Genomic DNA, 27,006 nt, shown 5'->3' with positions numbered 1-27,006 from the left:
TCTAAATGATTGGGAACTTATTTGAGGTCTAAAAGCGCTGGATATTTTTCGTTATTTTGACTATTTCTCTATTTTCTGCAGATAAATACTACATTTTTGCTTGGCATTTCGGAGACATGTTGCCAGTAGTTCATAGAATAAAAGGACAATGTTCATTTTACTCAAACATACGCCTATAAAAAGTTAAATCAGAGAAACCGATCATTTTCAGTGGTCTCCTAATTTTTTCCAAAGCTCTATATTCAGGTTTTTTTTTTTTTTTTACTTGAATAGCCCTAAATTTAAAAAAAGCAACAGTGAAAACCCTCAGTGGTTCCTAGCAGTAAGGCGTCCACCGGTATCCACCAGCTTCAAGAAGATCAAAGATGCGACTTTATACTTTCTGAGATGTATGCGGACACATAATAGAGGCGCCTCTGTTGTAGATCATTTACAACATCATTTACAAATGCACAAAGAGCCGTAAAATACAAAAAATGCCGATTATATGTAATTTTTTTGCCACCATTTTGGCGCCCTCTCTAACATAGCGCCCACTGTGCGTCACGAATTGTGCGTACCCACTTTTTTTTGTGCCACCGAAAACCAAGGAACACATCATGGAGAAGCTTAAGCAGCAACTTTCAATCTGTTATCTGATAAAGCGAAGGACAGATGATGGTCGGGGCAAGACGAAAGTCAGAGGAAGTGAGAGGAAGCCGTGTCGGGGAAAACGTGCGGACGAAGGCAACATCAGACCAGATTTAAGCTTCTGTTGGCCTCAGTGCAAAGCGCTACGCATGCTAGACTGACGATGATGACGCGGCACATCAACCTTGACCTCACTATTCCTACCGGAGAAAGATGGTGGTGGCGGTATCATCCTGTGGGGATGCTTTTCATCATCAGAAACAGGAAAGCCCTGCAGAGCTGATGGAGCAACAGTGAAAGCACAAAATCATCCAACTTCCTTTCTTTTGATTTTGCTAGCGTGTTTCTTCTGGCTGAAAGTCATATTAAGATTTTGCGGAGGCCGGGTGGGAGTCCTGACTTTAATCTGTTGGATAATCTGTGGCAGATGAAGGTGATGGCCAACAGGCCTTCCGACCTTAAAGACTTTGAGCTCATCACCAAAGTTAAGTAGTGAAAGTAGCAGGGGAAAAAAAGGAAAAAGCGATTCATCAATTATGGGAACGGTTTGATTGTTGGAATGCCAATATTTCCACTGATTATTGAGAAGTGTTTAAGTAAAAAAATGTTAAAAGATCATTTTCTTTGTTCTTTTGCTCTTATGTTGGTCTGTCGCATTAAAATCCCGATAAAATCCACTAAACTCTGTGGTTGTGGTGGGACCAAAAGGGAACAAGTTCAGTGGGTGTGAGGACTTTTCCGAGCAAGACACTGTACAGCTGTAAACAGTTATGAGAACCGAGGGCCCCTTTAGATCAAAGGTTTTTTTTTTGTTGTTTTTTTTTGTCTCTCGAAGCACAGAGCAGTCAAATTCCAGAGTTTATTTTTGTCTGCAGCGAGCTCAGTCTGGTTTTATCTTTTCAAAATCGGTAACGACCCTAGAGACCCTACGAGAGTTCCTCTGAAGCCTATAACTCAGACTGGCGATGCTTTAAGGTGCTAACACACATTTTGTGTCGTATTTCTGTGACCCATTTCGTCCCTGAAGACGCATCCGTCCAGCTCATGGCTCATGTTTGAGATTTATTGCAGAGGAAGAGGGCTCCCTATGGGAATTGGTCTGTTTTTTTGTTGTTGTTATTGTTTGTTTTTTTTTTTCATTTTTGGCCACAAAAACTGGCGATAAAGCATCACAGAAATGCTTACAGCTGAACCGCTTTTAATAAACGAGAAAATACACTCGTCCCTCTTAGTTTTCTGCCTCCTTTGGGCTTTTCTAAGCAACAGCGCCGAGCATGCGCCGCAGTTTTTTTTTTTTTTTTGTTTTTTTTTTTTGTTTTTTTTAGGGAGCAACAGCAGCCGCATCGCAAAATCCTCATCCAGATGGCTGATTCACAAAGTCAGACTCCACGCTTCAGCTGTCGGACGGAGCGGTCAGTCGCTCCTACCTGGAGGGCGGCTCTGATTTCCCCCCCCCCCCACCCGGGCTTTCACCCAGTGTGCGTGAGGAGTGTGTGAATAACGCGAGCCGAATCGCAGGCCAGGTGGAAAGAAACGCCCACTGAACACCCAGGTCACGTCTTCTCGCTTGTTCGCCGCCAGGCTGGCGCTGCGGCCCAGTTGTTCCCGGGTCTTAATCAGAGGGAGGCTCGTTGCCTCACAGCGGGGCTCACAACAGGACACCTGGGTTAGAAAAGCCCAGCAGGCCGGAAGCTTTGCCTGGGGATTAAAAACGGAACAGGAAGGCCTGCTGGCCAAAGGAGGAGAGAGATTATCTTCTTCCTCTCCTTGCTCCACTTAGGTTGGGGTAAAATATGTAGGGCAAGGCCTGGTTAGCGTTGTGCTCTTCACTAAAGCCTGTGTTGTAATATAAAAAAAAAAAAGTTGTTTTTTTTGTTTTTTTACATGAAATTAAGATGATGGACAAACCTGACCATCATCTTCATGAGACTGTCATTAGCTGAGTTCCCATTAAACTCAGCTAGAATTGCACAAATTGAATTTAGGAGAATAAATTTGCTTCAGATTTAAGAAATCGGAAACTCTGCGATTTAGAAAAAAAAAAAAAAAAGTTACAATTTTGGATAAAAAAACAAAGTTGTGCTGGGATGAAGTGGTTTTTCAGCCGTGTGTAGCTGTAATGAAAGCGCTTCATTTTTCACATCACACAAGTCACGTGATCAACAGCCGGCTGTTACTACTGGCGGAAACCACGAAGAAGACAAGAGGAAGTAGTCTTCTTCCTGGTTTGTAGTTCCACTAGAGCACTCTTAGTATCACACTCTTCTTCAAACGTTGTGTGTCATTTGAAAGTGTTGAATCCATTGATCTTCTGTAAAATCCCAGATTACAGTTTCCCCAAAACGCTGCATTTAGAGCAGCCTTTGATGCCGACGCCATGCACTTCTTCACACGTGATTTTAATTGTGTTTCTTATTATTTAATGGAAACACCGCAATTGCAAAATTGTATTTTTTTGACATCGGCAGACTACACTGAAAGATTTGCGCATACTTATTGAAAAGCCGTGTCTTCAGTCGGAAGCCTCTTCAAATTCGTTGTGATACGGACTGCTACAGGAGATCTTTCCTGCCCACCGCCGTCACCATCTACAACAGTTCCTTGAGCTACAACAACATGTAATTTCCCTTTGGGATCAATAAAGTATTTTTGAAATTGCCAACTTGAAACACTGGAGGACTGCAAAATGAGCTGCTCGTTTTGCGAAAGGGAGCCCGATCCCGATCAGCAGCTGGAGGCCGGGTGCTGCTGCATGTGCGTGTTTGTGCACCAATTAGATATTGATGGCGGTCGAACAGGAAGCCATGGTGGGGGAGGGGGGCCGTGCCACGAATGCTTTGGCTGCTCTTCTCCCACGTGTGTCTTGCTGTAGCGTTAATGAGATCTCCGTCACTGAATCTGGGGCCTGTCTTGCCTTGGAGCTAATTCCAGCCCCTTAAGCTGCTGATGCTCTGAGGAGGCAAGTTAAGTAAACGAACCGCGAGCACGTTCACAGATCCCCAGTGGGCAGAGTGTTGTGAAGCCAAAGCTCCAGCCACGGTTGCCTCTGCACGCCGGAGATCTTAAGAGCATCGCTCCAGGTATCGATTGGAATCTGGAGGCTTTGTCTTCTGTGATTAGCTCCCCTGAGTGAGAAAAAGTCAGGAAATAACGGAGTAAAAATTGCATTGATTGAAAACAACAAACTATATTAAGAACCTGTTCAGCAATGAAAATGAAAGTCCTCTTGCAGGTGCATCTTTTTTTTTTTGTCAGCCACAAAGTTTTTTTGTTTTTTTTTTAACAATAAAAATCAGAAAATTGTGCCAAATCCTCAATTTTCAAACCAAGTATGAAGCGTCCCTGGGGGATATGAGTGGACGTAAGGTGTCATTGTGACACCTTACATCCGAAATGACTATTTCAGGTGCAAAAAGAGCAAAACAACAGAGGATGAATGTGTAGAATAACCAGCACTTCAACATTTTTGTTGTTGCAAATACTGAAGTAAAGGAAAACCTAATCTGAAATCATTCTGCCCTTTCAAGTAAAACATTTGCTGTGTTGTTTGTGGTTAACCCCACACCATGCTTCATGTGGAGGAAGCCCCTTTTTTTTCATGTAAATCTCCACATTATATTCCCACAACCTTGGAGGACGTACCTGGAAAAGGACAAAACCCAAACCACTTTGTTCATTTTGACATATCTTGGACTTTGTCTTAATCTTTTCACATTCTTTCAGCGCGTTACCAAAGTTGTCTAGACTTCAGAGTTCAGTGAGTTGGTGCCGATCCAAGAGTGAAATGTTCTGCTCTTCTTGGGAGTTGAACACTTGTGTCGTCATCTTGGAACGCCGTTCCTGCAAGGGATAAACAATTCCAATCAATAGATTTCCATAAGTTGGATTTTAAACTCCTCATTGTATTCTCTGCTAACCTTACACTGCAGGTTTGGGCATCTAACGGCGTAGAACCTGTTTACTGGATGTACGCACAACTCCTAACGCCCCTGCTTCCCCCCCAGGCCTGCAGCGGTATTATCGTTTTTTAATATCGGACGACCTTTTAGGGTAAATACCTGGAGCTCTTTTTGTATTGTTTGTGTCTTTACAAGTCTGAACTGTTTCTGCAGTCTCCTTGGTTTTTGCCTGTCCAGTTGTTTGGTGCAGCCCCCATAAACGGACTGATTTAAACACTATAAACTTGTCAAAGCGTCTATCAGATCTTAGCAGCTGAACAGCTCACCACCACTTTAGAGTCTCATAATCTCATTTGTTGTGAAGCTGTTTATCTTGCCTTTCTGTCAGTGCAATGAGCGGTTCTCTCTCTGGACGTGCATTTGCTCTTCCGCACACAGAAATCTGGCCTCTTCCCTCTCCGCTGGCGTTTCCTGATAAAAATGAGGAACTGGAAAAACTCCTCTGAAGAAAACACGATTTGTTGTCCTTTTTTTTTTTTTTTTTGACCTGCTCTTCCTTTGTCGGCACCAGTTATTCAGATTTTCATATTGCTTGGCAACTGCTTACAGTAGCTCAGGATTTCTGGTTGATTGGTGAAGGTTGTACACATCAGAGCTGTGAAATCTAGGTTCACTGGAAAACGATGGAAAACAAAATGCTTGACTCTAAATCTGTTGGTCCTGAAGCTTCGCTTTCTGAAACTTTGAGCTGTAAAGCACAAACGTGTGCATGTCACTGCAGCCGGTTTGAGTCTTGATGTATTTCCATCCAGTGAACTCAACATTTAAACCCAGCCAGCTGTATTACAGAACACAGTGCTGTCTAATGCCTCCTACTGAATGTTAATCCCGACTGAAGTTCCCCTTTTTTTGTTTTTGGTTTCAACAAAAGTTTACATTTATGAAAGGGAGCTAAATTGACTTTTTTAAAAAGATTTATATTATCCTATAATGTCATGCGCTTTCGCCCCCCTCCCCTCATCTCCCCGCACAGCTCCTGCAGACTAGCGGCAGCAGCAACTTGTATACACCTGGTGGAATTTCGCATCTGCTGAGCTCATCATGCTAGATATTGTGTGTGACGGATCTGGAGTCAGTAATCTGTGACTGTTATTGTTTTGTGGGGTAGATGGTTATTTAAAAAGAAAAAAAAAACCTGTCAGCACAACTAATGGATCATTCTTTTTCTTTAATTTACATATCTAAAACATACTATAGAGCAACTAAGTTACTGGTTTTTTTTCTTGTATTGCTGAAGTTTGTTCCCTGACATCCGAGCTGATGGCTCCTTGTAAGTGCCCAACTTTTTTCGGTAACCCAAAACTAGATAAGTACAGACTGGCAAAGGAAATGACCAGTTCTCACTGAATCTGCTGTGGGAGTGTTTATAAATGTGACTTTATTATTATTATTATTATTTTTTTTTTACAACTTTTGTGCTCTCAACCATATTTAAGGACCTCGCTGATACTTAAAACAGCTACATTGAATCTTCTTCTCACAGTGACAACTTCCACATCGAAGAGTGTTGTTGTCAGCGGCTCACTGACCTACTTTTAGCATGTGGGTGATAAGCATTTATTAAGGTGGGAGTAATTGGCTTTTCGCATTTCTGACTGATCGTTTACCAGCGTGGGCTGGTTAAGCTGAAAATCAGATGAATCTGGTCACCCGATGATTTGTGGCACATCTTCACTTTCAGATTCTGCTGAATGACACATTTCTCGTATTAGATGGTCTCTTGATAATGACTGCAGCTCAGCACTGGTTGGATTTGTGGCTGTGATAGTTATGCCACTGCTTTGACTTAGCCACCCCAGCAAAACCAAAAAAAGAAACAGTACTATGAATATGTATAAGGTGAAATCAAAGGGGAAATTTACTATATTTGGTGGTGGCCCCTACTGAATGGCAGCCCTCGCTTTTGCCAGTCTGCTCCAGGGCAGCTGTGGCTACAATGTAGCACACAGTATCAGTGTGTGAATGTGTGTACAAAAGGGTGAGTGACTGACTGTACTGTAACGCACGCTGGAGTCTTTGGACTTGATCAGAGTGCTGCTCACTGTTACCACAGATGGATGTTAAACTGATCCGGCAGCCTGATAAACAGACATAGACATGACAGATCAACTACAATCCTAATCCACTGTAATCCTAATCCAATTAGAAGATACCTGAAAGAAAATTGGCAAATGTTGAATAATTAATTACTTTAATTACTACATACGTCCTTCTGGCTAGAAGGCAAAATAGTGTGGAAATACGATCCGGGTGAATTGATTTCATATTGGTAACCAGGATCGGTGTGTGTTTTATTGCTATTTGGCGAACTCACAGCTAAATGCATAAAATCAGGAGGACAATACAGATGGCACCTTTGAATCCAACAGTGCAGAGCTAAAAAATCAAGCTGCTTGAACCAGAGGACACTCACTGAATGTGGCCATGAGGATGTTTTATGCACGGTTTTATCGACTTTGGCCAAAAATGATCGAGAGCCATCGAGTTAGCCAGATATAGTTATTTTAGTGAATTTTCCTTTCTAACAATCCTAAGCCTGTATCATGTTTTACAATGACGCTCGGTGAAAGAGCGGTGAAAGTATGAAGCGACAGCAGGAAATCGGAGAAGTCCTGAAAACGTAGCATTAGTCTACCACCATTTTGTTATTATTATTAGCTTTATGAGGAGGGGAAATAAAACAAAACAAAACACTGTATGCTTTTGAAACCGAAGCAGTGAGAAATGTGGATAAATTGCAAGGGATTTGTGTTTGATTAGTGGAATAAATGGGTGATATTACGTAAAAACAGTAAATGCTTGTTTTTAAAGCATCCAAAATAAAAAAAATATATATATATATTATGTAAGATTAATTAACATTTGAAGTATGGGAGAGTTTGAATTTATCTGTAACTAATTTGATGCATTACTGAATTTATGGTCACATCAGAGCTCAGTTTGGGTCACTAAGCGTTACATTTCTAAGACCAGAGTAAAATTGAGGTAATAGTGAAAAACATTGGAACGATGACATTACCACCACACTTAAATTTCTGAACGAACTTCTTAGTGAGATAAAATCTGTGCAACAATTTAAGTGTTTTTTTGTTTGTTTTTTCCAGCACATTTTGCAGTGAATGACTTGATATCCCTGCGACAGACTGGCGACCTGTCCAGGGTGACCCCACCTCTCACCCGGAACGTTAGCTGGAGAGGCACCAGCACCTCCCGACCCCACTAAGGGACAAGGGTGTTAGAAAATGGATGGATGACTTGATATCCAAGTAAAATAGCTCTTTTATGTTGCACAGGCTTTTGCCCAAACATCCATCCATTTTTCATTTTAGGAGAGAAACCCAGGCCCCCACCTTTCAGTGACTCTCAGTTTGGGCCCGTCCCAACTAGAAGAGAACCCGTGGTAGAACCATGATTACCCTGGAGGGGATTATATGTCCCTTCTGACTTGGGAAGGCTTTGGGATCCCCAAGAATGAGCTGGAGAGTGTCTCCCCCTACTGAAACTGCCGGGCACCTGGTCTGAACTTCAGCATATTCTTATGGTGTTGTACACAATCGGAGCCATGAAACAATCACATTTGATCTGTTTAATCACTGGTTCACTGCCACTAATGTTATACTCATCTCTTGTCACCATAACAAAACATCTTATCTTTAAAACAAAAATACTAAGAATTTGTTAGGTACCAGTAAAAGTCAAAAACCCTGATAAAGATGCGACTGCGGCAGTTTTATCACAGTCTGACCCACATCCTCTCAACTAGGTGTGATCACAGGTTGTTGTTTTTACATCAGTGGTCACAACCTAAAAAAAACTTTTGAGTTTCAGCGAGTACGTAGTCATCACTTATCTGATAAAGTATTTTGAAACCTCAGACGACGAAGCCGGTCAAAACAAGGCTCATAAAATGTCACCGCAAAGTTCAGAAACTGTCCGGTTTAAATTAACAAAATAAAAACACGGCTTCTTGTAGAAAGTGTTCATATCCCTAACGTGGACTTTTGTTAAGAGCGCTGCTTATGGAAGAAGATGAGAGCAAAGTTTAACTTTGCCGTCACCATAGCAACACCAAGGTGGTGGCAACTAAGAACTTGTGAGAGGCTGCAAACGACTCCAGACTGATTTGGAGACTTTTACTATGCTTATTTATGGCTAAAAAATGAAAAAATACAAAGTGCATAACTACAAAGTTATGCACTAGTTTGTGTTGCTCTACTGCTTAAATTACTGTAAACACTGGGATTTGTAGCTGTAAACAGGCAACATTTTAAAAAAGTTCAAGTGGTATAAGTGGGATACTTTTGCAAGGTATTCTTGAACAGGGTAGTGTGAATCCTGCCATTGATACATCAGGCAACTTAATACAGAAATAAATTTGTCAGTTGACGTGGTGAAAGGATCCTCCATTTTGGGTCAGGCTGTAGTCGTTGCTGCAAGGTGACTCTGACCGGGCGGCTCCCCGGCCAGCAGCTTCACCTTCATCATCATCAGCTCTCGACTTTTCCATCATGTTGCATAACCGCCTGCCGTGATGCATCTTACAGAAGATGATTCAGTGCAATTACGCAGCAGCAGCAGCAGCAGCACAATACCTGCACCGGCCTCCAGCATCCAGGAGCAGAGCCTCAGTTATTCAACCCTCGAGCTCCTGCGCCGCCGTCGGCTCCTCCCCGCGTTTTTCCGCAGTCGGCCCCCAGCAGGCAGGCGGGGCTGTGAAAAGTTTTCTAGGCTGGGCTCGCTCTGCATCTGCAGCAACAGCCGCCGGTTTCACAAGGAGCCCACTTTCGCATTAGTCAGCCGGCTTTTGGCCTGGCTGTCTGCACATTGTGTGACTGCAGACTGTCACACTCTGCTCATCCAGAGCTGTGAGCACAGAGCGCTGCAAAGGAAGCCTGCATTCATTTGTAATGCATAACAGGTCGAGATAAGATTGAAATCGAATGGAGATTTTTCTGATGTCTGGTGCTGAACTCGTTAAGATGCACCGCAGCCACACGCATAAGTACATCAAAGAATATATACAGTTTTCATTTAATATATATATAAAAAATCATCTGTATTCTCCCGTTAATCACCTTCTGCTATCCATTTGTTGGTCAGGTAATCCAAAAATAACCAACAGATCAGCCCTGCACTATATTGATGTCAAGCAGAAAGAGCCGAGCTTTTCGCATGTTGATGTCAGAAGTATTTTTTAGCTGCAGATGCATCCTGTAGCTACTGATGCTCAATCGTTCATTATAGGAAAACCATGTTGTTACATTTTAAGCAATAAAATATTTAGATTCCCACTTAAAAAAAAAGGCAATTATTTGTTTACATGCATCTTTTAACGGCTAAAAACAAACAAAAAAATCTGCAGAATGTGACAATTTTGTTATCCAATTAATCGACTAGCTAAAAATAATCGTTACTTTGCAACAGAGCAGCTAACTGGATTAAATGTTTGAAAACTGTTGGCTACGGTGGAGATTCAGCAGCTTTACCATGTGCATGTCTCTTCCACACGCCGAAGACGCTCTTTTTCTGTGAATTGTGGCTTCGTAGAGTAAATGCTTTTGCAGCCCAGCTTGTCAGGGTTCATGCTCTGACAAATCAAGGGAAGTGGCGGCCTTGTGTCAAGCTGTCATTCACAGGAAGTGATGTATTTGCTTGTCAGTGTGGTGAACCGGGTGGGGGTACAAAATGTAGCTCAGCACAATTCCCCATTGAGATCACAGGTTTCCTGTGGTTTTCATCAGCGTGTCTCTTCTCTTGCAGAGAGAGAGAGAGAGACAGAGCGAGGAGCTCTGAAAAGAAAAACAAAAAAAAAAAATAAACCCGCTGCTCGCTTGCGCGCTTCTCGGCACGCAGATGGTCGAGGAAAGGCGCTTCTCCCGACGTCCACACCAGCTGTGGAGATCCGTGGTGTGCGCTGCTGCTGAATGGGAGCGATGCTCATTGTCCCCACGGCCAGAGCTGCAGTGGGAAGACGGCGCTCTAATAGGCCGACAAGTAGCTCTTCGCCGACACCCTCCCAGCGTTTACATTTTCTCGCGCGTCGTGTGTCAGAATGAGGACACGTCAGAGGGGCCCACGCGCCGCCGAGCTCGCTCTGTCGTGTTTGCGGTGATTGCGTTAAACCCCGCCGCACCTGAAGCCATGCAGGTGCTCTGTTGGTGCGCAGCTTGTTTGTGTGCTGCGTGCTCAGGCCGCCTCTCCCTCGGTGTGTGATGGAGGATTGAGGGATTAGTGTGGCCGTGGTGCGACTCGCAGCACCTGACCGTGGCACTGAAATCAGAGGCTTTGGGGAGGAAGTTATTACACGCCTGGCACATCATCGATGCTCTAAAGAAATTGATTTATTAAACAAAACACCTAAAAGTGCGATTTTCTACGTTTTCTGAAAGGTTTGGTGCATTTGTACCCTCCTCCATCACTCTGTTGAACCTCAATAAGATCAACGGTTATATTTAGAGGTCACCTGATTATATGGTATAAATATCTGGATCCCCACTTAACTATTAGCTACAAGAGGTCAAAGGTTTGTTAAATATGGGTGCATTCACACCAGTCCTGTTTGGTCCCTTTTAATCAAACTCCAGTTCATTTGCTTAGAAAATGCGGTTCGTTTGGGGAGATGTGAATGCAAAACTGAACTCTGATGTGGACCAAAAAAAACAAACTGGTTCACCTAAAACCTTACCTCTGGTTAAGTTCAAGTGAACTCTGGGGCAGGTCATATGTGAACGCCAAGCGGATGGGAGACCACTCAAAAAGCAGGAAGTGAACACTAGCGCAAGGCATTCTGGGTAAATAAAACCTAAACAACCACGCAACTCTAGCACTAGCGAGAAATGGCTTGTGGTCTTTTACCAACAACAAGACAAATGCTGATTGTTCACATTTCATGAAGCAGGGAAGTTGCTCAGTGTCTTCTTCAGAGGTTTTGTCGTTTCCTTCTGTGGTTCTTGGTGCAGCGCCACCACAGGCGAGGGAAGGAACGGGTTCTCCAAAGGGTTTGGTTTGTTTGACACGGTGCAGTGTGACAGCGAACCGCGCCAGCTGAAAATGTAACAGATTTAGGGCAAATCAGCACCTTGAACTCATGGACAGCTGGACAGGGAGTAACAATCGTTCTGTGGTTAGCTCAGAGTGCTTTCTTTTCCAAGTTAAAGGAAGTTTGAAGCAGAACATCAAAGTCAATATTTTATGCGCCATGCTGCTATCTTTCCTCAGGTGAATGCAGATATGATGTCAAGGAAAAAGCTTGAGTCATCACTTCGGGTCACCTTCTGCTGCTCTGTTGTCCTGCTGTGATGCTCGCTTTCCCTCCGGGGTTGCTTTTAGCAGCGAACAGGGGTCTGTGTCACTACTATTTGAATGTGGAAAAATACAAAAAATAATCAGTTGCGCATAATTATGTTGCACAAGACTGGAATTGTGATTATTTGATGCATTTCTCCATTAAGTTTTTTCATTTATAGCATCAGGGGAACCAAATAAGCACATACCAAAAGGAATGTTTTAAAATCAGCGGATTTTTTTTTTTTTCATAATTATTGTAATCCAAATTAGAGTCTAGGGTGTACGGCACCTCTCGCCCGGAACATTGGCTGGAGATCGGCACCATGCACCTTCTGACTCTTTTAGGGACAAGGGTGTTAGAAAATGGATGGATGGATGCAAAGTCATTGTTGCAATGCTCATTATTTATACTGGTCTTTGCCATTTTTAAGGGATTTTTGCCACCAGTTCTGTTTTTTTTCCCATTCTTTAAGCTCAATACGTTTCTCTCGGTCAGACCTGGTCCTCTTATAGTCCTTAACTGAGAAAAGCCGAAGCAAAAGTCAGCAGTCAGTGGTGTAAATCCAGTTGCTGATGAAACAGCTTTTGCTTTCATATTTGAAGAGCCTTTAAAGCAACTCAGAGATCCAAAGTGATGTGCAAAGGACTTGATTCAAACTTTTTTCTTAGACTCACCTTGATTGTCCAATCGTTGCTATAGACCTGTTTCTTGTCGTTTTGTAAGTAAAATGATTTATTATCAGGACAAAATCAAAAGTTATGTCATGATAATGGAATATTTTTCACTCTATTTTGAGGTGAGTAAATTTGCAGCATCAACGTGTTTCAGAATAGCTCACCTTGCTTGTTCCTCTAAAAGGCTTTCTGTGTCTGAAAATTTAGATGCGTTTAAATGCACTATGTAAACAACACAATCTATACCAAAGTGGTTGTTCAAGGTTTGTCTCACTTTGTTTTAGGGATTCTAAAAAAAAAAAAAAAACTCTGGTGTTTGCATTGTAGTCACTTTGTGAGTTTAAAATCAAAATATTTTTTTTTTCATCTATGTTTTCATCAATAAGTTAGCCAGAGATCAAAACCACCATATTTTCCCTTGGTATACACTGATTGATATCCTGAAGGCCATATGCTGAAAAATATTTCTCCCTCTACTCATTAAATGCATCAAAACTTAGAATTTCTTCCACTTTTTATATCTAGAAACTCATCAACCAAGAGCATTAGTCATTTTAGTGTGCAACAGGAAAGTCCTGAAACAAAGCATGAAAACATTAGAATTGGCTTAAAACATTTCTATGGGAAAAATGTCTCATATCGTCTTGTAAAATAATAATAATAAAAAAAACAGGCTCCAGTTAATTGAAGATAACTGCAGCATTTTAGGTCGTGTCAGCTTCAGTCCTGGTGAATGTGACCCAGAAGAGTTGCAGCTTTTCAGCTCTATCCCGGATGCTGACATGAAGCCAATCAAAACATATGCGGAGGGAAAAGAGCGTGTGACACGAGGAGGGAAAAAGTAACCACTGTGTCTGCTTTGCAAGACTTATTATATCTGTGGTATCATAGCAACAGATGGATTGCTTGAGCAAATATTCCCCTAATTCTGTATTTGCTTTGTTTTCAAACACTCTCGTGTGTGGAGGCAGATGGTAGAAAAAGACGAGCTATCTGCCCCGCTAAATGGCAGATTTTCTTTTTCTTTTTTAGGACAGGTGGGGGTTAAAAGTGTTTGCCGTGCGTTTGGCCACGCGGCGGGTGGTTGACCACAGCCATGGACTTTCCCGAGTCTCAGTAAATATTCACAATATGCTGTTTGTGTACTCTGGCCCGTCTGCCTCTGAGTGCCCGCTCTCCGCTCACTGACGATGTGTCAATATTGTCTGAGCTCGTATATGGCTGAACTGACATGCCCCCTACCCCTTCCTCTCTTTGTCTCTCCTTTTTTTGTCTGTGTCCTGCAGCGGTGCGTTTTCTGAGGTGGTGATGGCTCGCGAGAAAGCCACAGGAAAGATGGTGGCCATCAAATGCATCCCCAAGAAGGCGCTCAAGGGGAAGGAGACGAGCATCGAGAACGAGATCGCCGTGCTTAGGAAGTACGCCCCGCCGAGTGACCGAGCTGTTTTCTGGGGTAGAGCTCTAGGAGAGGGTCGCCCACCTTGTTTTATCCTCGGGCCAAGCTGTGGTTCTCTTGCTCTCTTTTCTCTGGCCGCTTATTTAGTCTCTGTTTATTTAGCCATCACTGACGAGCTTAAGTGGCTGCCCTGTCTAGTCCCAGCTATCGATATACACACACACACACACACACGCCTACGCACACACACACGTACACACACACACCTGCCCAGGTGGCTTTGATAAGATTGCACTGACACCAGGTGACACATCCTCCTCCAGGGGCTGATATATCAATACTCAGAGCAGCTCAGTTATCAGTCATTTTTAAAGTGAGCATTGCATTGCTTGGCTGTAGTTGCTTGGTTACAGCTGCATTTTCCTCTCTCTCTCTCTCTTTTTTTTTCTCTGTCTTTCTCTTGGTTTGTGATCTGTTTTCTTTCTACCACTCTTTATACTCTCTTCTCATCTCTGACAGTCCTCTAACTGCAGCCTCATTTTCATTCCAGACTTGGAAAGGAGAGAAGTTGTGAAGGTTGTTTGGTCCTTTGAGGCTTTCACCTCCTCCTCCTCCAACTCCGCCTCACTCTTTTTAAACGCTCACCCTTTTTGAAGACCTTTTGTCAACTTTATTTTACGCTGCCTGTAGCTTCTTCTCGCCCGCCCGGCCACATGCACTCAGTGCTTTTATTTTTCGTTTATCCTGAGGTTTTATAGTTTAACATGTAGGCAATCATTCCCCTTGGGGGTTTGCACAGATTTTTGCCATGGTTTCATGTGGTAGACCAACACAAAGTCGTGCATATGCGTGAAGTGGAAGGAAATGATTCATTTCTTTCAGAAGATGCCGTATATTTCAGTTTAGCTCCCTTTATTTTTACACCTTGAAAAAAATCCAGCGTGACTTCCTTTGGATTTCACATAGGCTGCGGTGCATCAGTTTTTTTTGTTTGTTTGTTTTTTGTTTTGCCCAAATGGGACCCATATCCGACTATTTTTCTGCATTCTGAACGGCCCAATTGGGATCTTTTCCCAAATTTGAGTTGAGCCTCTTTCATATGTAAAGCAATACAAAATCGATTGTTTTCAAGGCGCCCACAATCTGAACGATCATGTTGCATTTAATCCGCGTTTTACATCATTAAGGTGAGACACGCATCATAGGTTTGCACCAGAAGAAGCCAAATTGGACGCAAACAAAGTGTGATTAAAAAAGAAAAATCATGATTATGAAATTATAAAAGACGTAGCATCATGCACTTCTGGCTCTGACTGCACATCCAAGCAGATTTCTCTACAGAAGTTGCAGTCAGTGCGCCACAACATGCAATTTCTATTAGATGTTCTTTCTTTTTATTAGCTTCCTTTATCTTGAATAAACTTTAAAACAGACAGTGGCATCCACCATGTCACATACGTCACTAAACGGTGCGTTATGTGACGTCAGTGTTCTTATTCTGTCCATGCTGGTCGCATTGGGGTCGTAAACCCAGAGCGAAAGCGAGTGTTTTATTTTTTTTTTATCACAGACAAAGAAGCTAGCCAAAAAACAAAAAAAAAATTATGGGAAAAACTGTTACTTTTGAGATTAGCATTAGCATTGTTTTCCAGGAGGAAAACAGCTCCAAACATGCACCAAGAATTGCAATAGAAGGGTTTAAATAAAATGGTCCAGTGCTAGAATGGTCCAGTCAAAGTTTACACCAAAGACCTAATCGAAAAGTCTTGAACGTTGCTGTCTATTGACGACTCCATTGACTCTGACTGAGCAAGAGGTATTTTGCACATAAGAATACAGCATTTCAGTCCGTAAGTGTGCGAAGCTGCAGAAGGCAGACGTTACTCCTGAAGGTCTTAGAGTCTAATTGAAGCAGAACATGGTTTTATAAGGTCTATTTCTGGAACATACTGAATTAAATTACACTACAAGTTTCTACTTTATTTTGCCCTACTTGAAATAAAAATGTAAATGAATGTATCATTTTCATCCTGCTTCACTTTACACACAACTGCATGTTGGTATTTCACATAATAAGACACGTAACACATTGTGGTCGTGGTGTGACAAAATGCAGATAAGTTCAGCCCTTTTTGCAACGCACCATATTTGACAAGCGCACATTTCTTCTAACAAAGAAGTGTAACAGAAAGAAAAGACAGATCTGCTTTCTGTCGGCTGGGTGTCATTTTAAGAGACGGCTGAAGGCGGTTTCAGCTGTTGCTAAGCGGATTTTCTCTTCTCTTCTCCCCCCTCCAGGATAAAACATGAGAATATTGTGGCTCTGGAGGACATCTACGAAAGCTCCAATCACCTGTACCTCATAATGCAGCTGTAAGTACATCAGCCCACCATGCTGTTAGTTTAGGTCAGCTCTCGGCCTCCCATTTGGCCCATCATTTCGATAATGTGCTGCATGCTGAGCCTGAGTGAGCGTCTGCGGTGCCCTTGAGGCATCTTTGCTTAAGTGAATGCAGCAATGTGTAAAAAAAGAGTAAGTTGTTACTTCAGCAATGCTTCTTAATAAAGAAGTAGGGTCTCTTGGTTGGATTCAGGTGACGATATTGATGCTACTGTCTTTTCTGAGTAAGTGTGAAACCGAATCAGGAGTCTTTCTGTCTTAATATCTGAACAAACTGCAGTTATTTTACAGCCAAGGCAACAAATGTTGATGGAAAACTTAATGCGCGCTTGTCGTTGACAGAAACTTGGAGATGCTCAGTTCAAGAAAATCTCCATAAAACTGAAACTTATCTTCACATTTCATCTTTTCATAGATTACACATGTAAGATGCTGTAGCTAATGTAAGTTTAAGCTTCAGGAATCGCTGGTTAGTTGAAGCATAATTCAGTCGGTCTCTCACATAGATGTGAAGCAGTTCTCTCAACTTCTTTAAAACATTGCTTCAGCTCCTTGAGGTTAGTTCATTTAAGTTCCCATCACGCCCTTGAGGTCGAGGTCTGAACTTTGACTGGGCCATTACATCATAGTAGTTCTCGTTTTTTTTTCTTTTTTTGTTCTGTTGTCGATGGGCCGCTGGTGTTGACATCAATGTCCTGTTGAAGATACAGTTTTGGTAAAGCTTTAGCTGTCTGACAGATAACCTTATATTTTATTCTATAACATGTTCACATACAGATGGTGACTTAATGACAGGAAATTACTCACAACTTGACTCTGAAAAATAAGCCCAAATCTTCCCCCCAGCCCCTGCGCCGCTGTGGTCCGACAGCTGCCGTGAGGCGTTTGTGCAAATGGGCTCAGTTTGAGTTTGAAATATTTCCAGTTTGATCTGATCCATCCAACAGACATCGTTCATCCAGGTGGATTCAGCTCTAACTTCGGAAAGCTCACGCTTCGCAAGTTGTGCTGCCGTTTGCCTTTTTTTCTGGCAACTCTTCCAAATAAACCCTACTAGTTAAGCTGTTAGCCATAGCTTGACCTTTGACATTTAACATGCTAACTGAGGCATGAGATTAACCTTTTGGGTATTTTGGCATTTCTCTAAGCATTCTAGGATCTGATCTGGTGGGACCTCTTAGGACATTTGGCAGAAGTATTAAATATGACTAAATTATGATTCACCTGTAACTTTTAGCTTGAAAGTGCAAACTTCACTCAGGGTTTATTAACAAAACTTTGGGTTTTCTCTTATTTTGATAGGGCTTAGAAAGAGTAGTAGAGACATTGTGTTATGATAAAGAAATATTGATATTGTTATTGTAATTAAATATTGTCCTGAAACTGTGCAGCCCAAGTAAGGATCTGAAAGTTAAATTCATGTTTTTATTTCTTTACAAAATGGTAACTAATCAAGTTTCATTTTAGTGTTAAATTTTAAACCGCAGATTATTTAGTTCAGGTTACTGTAATATTACATTATTAGTCACTTTTACGGCACAGGTTTTACCAAATATATTGTAAACTTTAACTCATCTCCCTGAGGCGAATGAAACTCGTACCATTAGTTTCTTTCACTGTGTAAAATGCACATCTTCATGATTTTAAAACCCCTTCTCCCACATTTTATTTTACAGCGTTTGTGACTAAACCATCTGTATTTAACCAATGACTCGCTGCCCTCCCTTTGTCTCTGAAAGCTGCTTGCTGTTGCCTTTCCCTCATTCTGAAATAAACACTGATTGCCAGTCATCTGTGAAAGCAGAGACGAACTCACACTTGGTGCTACACTTAATGAGTCACTTGTTATGCCTTTGCCTCGTCTAATTGCAGATTGAAGGAGTTCAGAATGGCTCTCTCATCAAGCCCAAATGCTGCAGAGACGCATAATGTTATTGTGTATTATAATGTTAGTGTGTCGATACTATTGGGAACGTTTATATGAATAATATAATTGGGTAATCATTTTTGTCCTTTCAAAAAACACTTAAAATAGTTTGCAGTCGTACCTGTTGTTTGACATTGCGTCAACCACCCCGCTAGCGGGCTTGAATTTTGGCCCATTCCTCCTGACAGAACTAATGTAACTCTATGTTGGCTTCTATAAAATGTTGAGTTTGATTTACTTTGGTAACTAATTTAGCAGCATGATTGGAGTCATTGTTCCTTTAATGAACAAATTTGTGCCCAAACTTTAATTTTCAGTTTGATATCTTGAGACATTGCTTCAGTGTTTCCACATAAAGTTATTTCTTTACGGTTTTGTCCGTTTTGTAAACTCCAGCAGTCTCTCCTGCACCATGCTACTCACACATAATGCGGCCGCCACCGTACTTCCCATTCGGGATGCTGCTCCTCCTGTTTCCTCCAAATGTAATGATGGTCATTGTGGTCAAACAATTTAGCTTTAGCTTCACCAGAACACAAGACTAATCCCCAACAATTAAGGTCTATCTTCCTGAGTGCATTTGAAAACTACAAGCTAATGTTTTAAGTTGCATTTGGAGCTCGGCTTCTTCCTCTCTTTCAGTTCATGTTGCTACGTGGATCATTTAATGATTATTTTGCCCGTTTCTGTCAGCGTCTTTACAAGGCCCTCTGCTTCTGGAAGTATTTTTGAGTTGTCGCCTTAAAATATATTCACAGATGTGCCTCTAATCGTTTCCACCTTGTGAGTTACTCAAAAGCTTTACCAAGCTTGGCATCATCGTCTTGGCTTTCCCAAATTCTTGGAAGTAAGTAACAACAACAAAAACAAACAAACAAACAAACAAAAACTTTGTCATTATTGTGATATTTAGCTAATAGAAATAATTTTGGTAATCCTAACTGACCTAACCATGAAAGGTTTGGTTTGATTTAATGTCAGACAGTGAGGGGGAAAATGGTCTGGAGGTGGGTTACGTCCCGGACAATTCATCCCTGGTACTGTTGTCACATGAGGCAGCATCAAAAACAAACCTCAGCTCATCTATGACCAATAAAACCAGTAAAAAGACAACCTGGTTTAAATATCACAATCTGTCTGTGCATACCAAGAAAACTGTCTAAAAAAGATTTCTGAGTAGAATTTCCACTCTAGATAGCAGTAAGGAGCAGAACGTCTTCAGCTTTTAAAGTGCCTCTAAAACACAGTATTACAGTATTTTATTATTAACGACAATAAAAGAGTTAGATCTGATCTTCATTTCCTACATCTGGCTGGCCAGATAGCACGAGTTAGAAACCCCAAGGGATATTAATGGGACAGGTGTCCAGCAAGCTTATGACGTCCATAATCCTTTATGGAAATGAGAGATGAAAAAAAAACAAACATCATGCAAAACATTGCTGCTATGATTTTACCTGAACGTTGCTCAACGACTCTAATAATCGCTATCAAAATAAGAGAATCTGCATATATTTTGTTGCTACTTTTAGCTTCAAAGAGGACAGAAAATTAAAAATGTGAACACTAAGGAGTTTTGAACTCAATACAGGAATTGTGAGTCAAATGAACTTCACTCAAATTCAATAATCACCTGCCTGCTAACCTCAGTCAGTCAGTTGCAGTGTTGTTACAGAAGACATCAACAAAACTGAATAAAAAGTTGTTTTCAAAACAAACTTATGAAAATGAAATGAGATATAAATTACAGTGGTGTTCTCTCTACAAATATGTATTTATGTTTAATGTATCTTCATGATGAATATGTTGATTTTTCAATTAGGTGGATTGATGGTACAAATGTCCAATTTGAATACATTTTAAAAACAAGAAATTGATCCACCTGTTTGAATTCATTGTAGGTTTTCTCAACTTCAACTGTGATCAAGCTTATTCATATAGACTAAAACATATAAATACTCCACCACATACATTTAAACTTTTAGCAGGTGGTGGAACATGGGCTCAGAACAGAAACATTTGACCACTTTTCATTGCAGAAAGGGTGCGGTTGATTCAAACCAGCAGGTTTCCTGAGACATATTCAGCTTTTATTAATTATGGTGAAGCCAGAAATATTCAACAAACGTAATGCCAGATTTCTTTATCTATCACAAAACCAGCTTTGTTGTTTCCATTGTCATATTGGGCCTGTTTTAGAGGTCCGGTTAGCTCAGGTGAAAGAACATCGGTCACGATGTTTAGCAATAACTCGGAAACACTGACGCCTATTATCAGTCCCTCCAGGATGTTGCAATGTTGTTGTTTTTTTTTTTTTGTGATTGTTGCGGCCTAAAATTACCGATTTGCCGGCAGCTTTTCCAAAAAGTTAAGATTTACTTTTGCCATAATATTGTTTCACAAAAGGTTGAAATTCCTACACATTCTAAGCTTCATTTTTCTTTCCCTTTTTCTCATCAAGTTGTAATCACTCCTTACCTGACCTCTGGCCTAATGTCTCCTCTCTCTCTCTCTTTGCTCTTCCTCTCGTGACAATAAAGATTTCTTTTAAATATGTGGAAAACAACAGTGAGCACAACCTTTGTACAGAAACAAAGGAAAATCAGGTTTATTCCTGGCATTAACTAGCAAGCAAGGGATGTAAAATATTGAACAACAACATTAGTATTCTGGTTTACAAGCTTAATGTGATACACTAGCATGGATTAACTCAATGGTTGCCAAAGTGTGGGGCGCGACCCCCAGAGGGGGCGCAGTGCCATTGCTGGGGGGGGGCGCAGAAAGAGGTATGGATGAATAAAAAAAACAAAAACAGTAAAGATGGCTTGTAGTGTGTTTTGTTGCAACCTGAAGTGTAAAATAAACTTCAGTGGAGTTTGAAAACAAAATATGTGTATAGGTTTATGTCTGGTTGAATGATGTGTGTGCCCAGTTGATTTTGTTTTTTCTTTTGGGAGGGCTTTTATTGTAATCTATAAGGGGGCCCAGAAGAAAATCTTTGGGAACCACTGGATTAACTAATCATTTAAAGCCCACTAGATCTTCTTCATGCTATTTGTTCTTTTTTTTTCTGTGTCATTTCTTGTGTTGCTTTTGGCGCCAACAGGGTTTCTGGTGGTGAGCTGTTTGACCGGATCGTAGAAAAGGGCTTCTACACTGAGATGGATGCCAGTCGGCTAATTCGTCAGGTTCTGGACGCCGTCAATTATCTTCACTCCATGGGCATAGTGCACAGGGACCTGAAGGTACGGCAGTATTTCACATTTGGTGTGTAGGCGTTTTTTTTTTTGCTTGAGAGGGGGAGTCCCTGGCATTGAAACCTGCGTGGGTTTCTGTCACACGTTGCGGTGATCACCCATAGAGATTAAATGTCAGGGGATTTTCCTTCTCGGTAAACCGTAGGAACTGTAGGCTCTTTAAACGACAAATCCATCCGACTTCTTAGCCTGGATGGTTTGAGACGAGGGAGACTGACCCAGTGGCTGCTTCCTGTTTGTGTTTTCAGCCCGAGAACCTGCTCTACTTTAGTCCTCACGACGATTCAAAGATCATGATCAGTGACTTTGGCCTGTCCAAGATGGAGGGCACAGGTGGCGTCATGGCCACAGCCTGCGGGACGCCTGGATATGTCGGTAAGGTTGCCCTCCCAGCTGTGGCTTTGGGAAAAAGTGCAAGATGCTCTTTGCAAATACTCATACCTCATTTTATGTTTACTAGACTGCAGCTATAAACCTCAGTTTATTTCATTTGGAGTTTTTGTGATAGACCAAATTTATTTACAAATGAGAAAAGTGAAAAGTTTAGTATGCAAATGTAGCTGACCCCCATTTTCCTTAAACATTCTTAAATAAAATCCAGATTAACCAGTTTCATTCAGAAACTCAAACATTTTTCTCCTGCTACTAGATTCCTCTGCACAGATGAAAGTATTTCTGATCAATAAAACATTTCATTGTTTCAGCTCCTGAGGTTCTGGCGCAGAAGCCGTACAGTAAAGCAGTGGACTGCTGGTCCATTGGGGTCATCGCTTATATTCTGTGAGTACTTGTCGTTATCTAGCATTTAAAATTTGAACCATTTTTTTAGTTTGCTTTATGAATGAACATGGGCTCAGAACAGAAACCAGCAGGGAGCTTAAACAGTGTTCACACTTTGATACTCTAAAAGTATCAAAGTGTGACTCCGCATGAAAAGCATGTAAAATAAAAATGACAATTCAAGAATCAGAAAACGTCCTAATCTCAATCGCAGCTTTTTGACGTCTTCAAGATCACAAACATTCAGCCAGGATTGTCGCTGACAGAGATTGTTGCTTAACCTTAAGTTAATTATTGAAATGCAACCAGATTCCAGGTTGAAGCTCATTCATTAGTAACCTACCTATGCGGTGGGCAGCCAGAGGGATCCCTACAGCTCCAGTAACACGGAGGTTTTCAGTAGAGAGTGTTGCACAAAGGTTGCCAGTCTTGTTAAGCGAAAGAGTTTCACTGATTAGCAAGCAAAATAATCGAATCCATTGATTAAGCGATAAGAGTTTGAAGTTTTTCTTTTTTCCACATCTGTTTGTAGAAAATACCCAGTTTTATTTTCAGATGAAAAACCTAAATGCCTATTTTTCTCTATATATTAACACTGGATCCCTATTGTCCTGTATTTTTTTTTTTATGTTCTTGAAAATCCCTCAGAGCCGTCTTCTGTTGCATTACATAGGGAAAGAAAAATCCATCTGCCAGTAAATGGGATTAGGTCACTGTAAATCCTTTTTAAATTCGGGTTGAAGACTCTAACATCAGCAGCATAACAACCTTCACGCCCACCGTTGTGTAATCTTTTGAACTTGATCTTGCTCCCAGGCTTTGCGGCTACCCTCCGTTCTACGACGAGAACGATTCGAAGCTTTTCGAGCAGATTCTGAAGGCAGATTATGAGTTTGACGCACCGTATTGGGACGACATCTCCGACTCTGGTAAGCTGAAGTTTGTGTGTGTGTGTGTGTGTGTGTTCTCCCACTGCGTTTGAAATAAAGGGTAAATCAAGACCCCCAGAGATTCTGCCGTTACATAACTCTGCCGGAGCTAACAACCTTGTGTTTAAAGCCGCATAACAAGGCAAAAAGTAAAGTAATGAGGGGACACAGTTCAGCAGCTGCCATGGCAACTTAATGCTGCAATATGTCTGTATCCCACGTTTGGTGTCATAACATAAAAAGCAAGCTATTTTAAAGTGGACACGTATCAGTAGCTGCATCTGGCTTAGCTTAGGGGGCACCAGCCTTACGGTTTGTCCACTTTCAGCGTTTTTAGACGTGTATGCCGCCTGCGTCGGGAAAGCGCGCGTCAATATCCCACGGCAACAAACGTGGGACTCCTGTTTTGCCTAAAATAGCGTCATATTTAAATCTTCTTCTGGCTTAGGGGAAAACAAAGAACCACAGCCAGAAAAGTGACAGCAGATCTTCCGAGTGGAGTCAGAAATGTCATAAACAAAGTGTAAATCGTTGACTTTCACAGCCGTGTGTCAAAGAGGAATAACTTCTTTGCACAACCCTTTTATCCTTTAGTTGTGTAATGGAGCACACTGCCAAGACTGCATGTCATTGCTTTCTAGCACCAGGTAAAATTGGAATTGAGATGTCATTACAGTGTTTCTTTTATTTCTTTTACATTTTTTTACATGCCAAATTGGCCAGGATTAGAACTACACGTGTTAGAAACAAACATTTTAAATGCTTCCTATTTAAAATGTTCGTGGTTTTTTTCTTTAAACCTCCCTTTCAAATTCTTGTCCAAATATTTCCTCAGACTTCAGAAGATGAATACTGACGTCTGAGGTATATTTAATTTACTTTTATATTTAATTAGAATTTTACCCAATTTCCAGTTAGCTTGGTTCTGACCTCCATTTTGTTCAGTTGAGTCATAACAAAGAGGTCATGACCCCTGATTAAACCAATACAGCTAAACGGATACAGTTCACAGTCATGTAATAGGATATCACTTTATGTCCTTGGTGTCAAACAAATTGATTCTTTGTTCATACAAAATGACCAGAAAAAGTTAGGAAAGATGCAATCAGCCTTGTTATTGTACCACTTTTTCATTAAATTACACAAAATCTTGTTCTGTCAAAGTTAGGGGTTTGTCTTTACTAAATTTGGATTTGCTACCAATGCTTCCTGTTTGCCAAATTTAGTCCCTTTATTTCAAATGATATTTTTTTGTTGTTGTAAAAAACAGTCTGGAGATTTTAGTCATCATAGTTAGTCACCAAATCCTGAAATTACATCAATTGTGAAAATGTGACTGGTGATGCAGACAAAGCAAAAAAAAAAGTCTAATGCTCAAATGGGCACACACACATGAATTTTATTCAAAGGATTCAGGAAATCATCATTCACCTGCAGACATTAAGAGAGGGGAAAAAAGTAGACAAATGTAGTTTCCTGCTAACTTTATCTTAACCACAGACTTGTTTTAAACGTCAGCATTTTGTGAATTGGGCTTTTGTCACACATTGCAATCATTTATGTGATGCAAATTTTATCTGTGCAGAACTTCCTGCATCCTCTTCAGATTCACCTGATCCTGGGAGTGAAGGAGTCATATTAACCATTTCCTGTAGTGACTCGTAGTTGGAGCCGTTCTCTGGCTGGAATCAGCTCAATGGATTGAGATTAAGAATATGAGGAAACAAAATCTGCAACATGTTCACGACTGACCTTAAAACTGTTTTTTGTGCATTTTAGACGTCATTCGCAGACATTTATATCTAAAGCTCTGATTATTTTTAGTGTTTTCGGTCAATTATAAGTTTTAAAAAAAACATACATATAAACCTTACCAACACACTCAACAGATATCATGTCTTTCTTTATTAAAACAAAGAAAAATAGAGATGCATCAGTAAGGCTTTTACAAGCAAATGCATATTTTTAGTTCTCATTTGTTTATTTGTAGGATCTGTTTTATGTTTTGCCAATATACAAGATAATGTATGAATTTATTTTTTAAAAATTAGAGCATATTCAAATCACGAGTGTAAAGTGTAGCTATAAGAAATTGCGTTGCAGGTTCCTAAATAGAGGTTGTAGATTTCAGATGATGATGCATTAATGCACAGTTCCTTACTTTCTTCTAACTTTTAACTAAACTCAGATCAAGGCGTGTCAAAGAACATACTGTATGTTGATCCATTGATCCATTTAAAAAATAGAGTGGGCGTTTAATGTTTCAAGGCATTTAATTAGGAGGGGAAAAAATTATTTGCTTAGTTAAAACCAATCAAGAGAAACTGGCTTGTTTCATTCATCATAAAACCCTTCTAGTTTTTTCTACCAATCTCCTTTGTTCTTGTCAGTAACTGTGAATTGTGATGCTTAATGTGAGACATCAGATGAAAACATAAAACCTCGAGTGCCAGAAAGTGAGGAACATGTCCTCAGCTGGATGTGCACTTGACTTTTCCTCTTCTCCTCTTCACAGCCAAAGACTTCATCAGCTGCCTAATGGAGAAGGACCCTGAGAAGAGATTCACATGCGACGAGGCTCTTGAGCACCCCTGGTGAGGAACCACACACACACTCACACACCCCCGCACACGCACGCACCTCGTTTCATAGCGGTGTGACGCAGATTGCCAGGCTTACGCATGTGTCATGGAGAGCTTGTCCTCCCACCGTCATCTGTCAGCACGGCTCCAAGCAGCAGGCCCACCTCTGCCGGGCAGCGCCAGCATCTCGGGGAGAAATCTTCTGAATAAATCCCCGCCAATTAGTGGCTTGTATCCTCAAGGATCCTTGAAGTCTTAATGAACAACTGGGATGTATTCCCAGGTCTGAGTCAGTCCTAGTGAGGCCGAGACGGCGTGGGCTGACGTATCCCCGCCGAGGGGGCCGGCAGATCTGTTAGGGAGGAATGGGAATATTTGTGGGTCGTGGGCAGGTGGTCGTTCTGATGCGACCGGCGGGAACAGATGCCGTAATGGAGAGAAACGGCTTTCGTTGACAGGGTTTCATAAAGAGATGTGATGATGATGAATGTTAGAGGGAATCCTGCAGAAACGGCAGCCCATCACTCAAAAAGTGCTGCAGCTGAATGGAAATAAACGCAGAGATTGAATATGAAAACAGCATGGGGATCATTCTGCTGGCAGGACGGGGTGTGCATGCTGGTGTGGTGGTGTGTGTGTGGGAATGTTTCCACTGATTGTGTGTGTGTATTTTCTTTTCTTTCTCTACAGGATTGCTGGAGACACTGCTCTGTGCAAGAACATACACGAATCTGTCAGTCGACAAATGCGCAAAAACTTTGCCAAAAGCAAATGGAGGGTATGTGAAACTTTACATCTTATTTACCAAAGAAAAAAAAAAACAAACAAACAAAAAAAATGCAATGTTTTCGTTTCTTTTTGCTGGGAAAAAAAAAAGCAGAGTAATTTCTGTTTTGCACCTTCTCCGCTTAGCAAGCGTTCAACGCGACAGCTGTGATCCGTCACATGAGGCGTCTGCAGCTCGGCAGCAGCTTCGGAAGCAGCATCCAAAGCGCCAAGCCTGCACCGAGTCCTCAGAGCCGAGCGCCGGCCAAGAGCCAGTCTGTGGACTGCGCCCCGCTGTCCCTGAAGGACTGTAAGTGACTCTGCGGATGCCAGCTGCGATCAAAACAGACGTGTTTAACTTCCAGCTTGGAGTTTAGTCAAACTTTCATTCTGCTGCCCGCTCCGATAAGATGATCAA

The 27,006-nt window shown here is 41.4% G+C and overlaps 1 protein-coding gene across 2 annotated transcripts in view; it reads left to right on the top strand.

Moving 5' to 3' along the window:
• Positions 1–27,006, top strand: part of camk1db (calcium/calmodulin-dependent protein kinase 1Db) — a 31,667-nt gene that overhangs the window by 2,195 nt on the left and 2,466 nt on the right. Inside the window, exons 1-10 of one of the 2 annotated variants that reach the window (XM_028034883.1) lie at positions 13,254–13,667; positions 13,838–13,969; positions 16,246–16,320; positions 21,382–21,520; positions 21,781–21,907; positions 22,237–22,312; positions 23,129–23,241; positions 25,757–25,835; positions 26,514–26,601; positions 26,736–26,898. In XM_028034883.1, the coding sequence (XP_027890684.1) occupies positions 13,648–13,667; positions 13,838–13,969; positions 16,246–16,320; positions 21,382–21,520; positions 21,781–21,907; positions 22,237–22,312; positions 23,129–23,241; positions 25,757–25,835; positions 26,514–26,601; positions 26,736–26,898 (1,012 nt within the window). In that variant the 5' untranslated portion in view covers positions 13,254–13,647. Of the gene's footprint in view, positions 1–13,253; positions 13,668–13,837; positions 13,970–16,245; positions 16,321–21,381; positions 21,521–21,780; positions 21,908–22,236; positions 22,313–23,128; positions 23,242–25,756; positions 25,836–26,513; positions 26,602–26,735; positions 26,899–27,006 lie in introns of those variants that run through there. The other variant, XM_028034876.1, reaches the window with a different exon arrangement.

Source organism: Xiphophorus couchianus, chromosome 2 (genome assembly GCF_001444195.1).
Source record: "Xiphophorus couchianus chromosome 2, X_couchianus-1.0, whole genome shotgun sequence".
NCBI lineage: Eukaryota > Metazoa > Chordata > Actinopteri > Cyprinodontiformes > Poeciliidae > Xiphophorus > Xiphophorus couchianus.
This window is presented reverse-complemented; position numbering and strand designations above follow the sequence as displayed.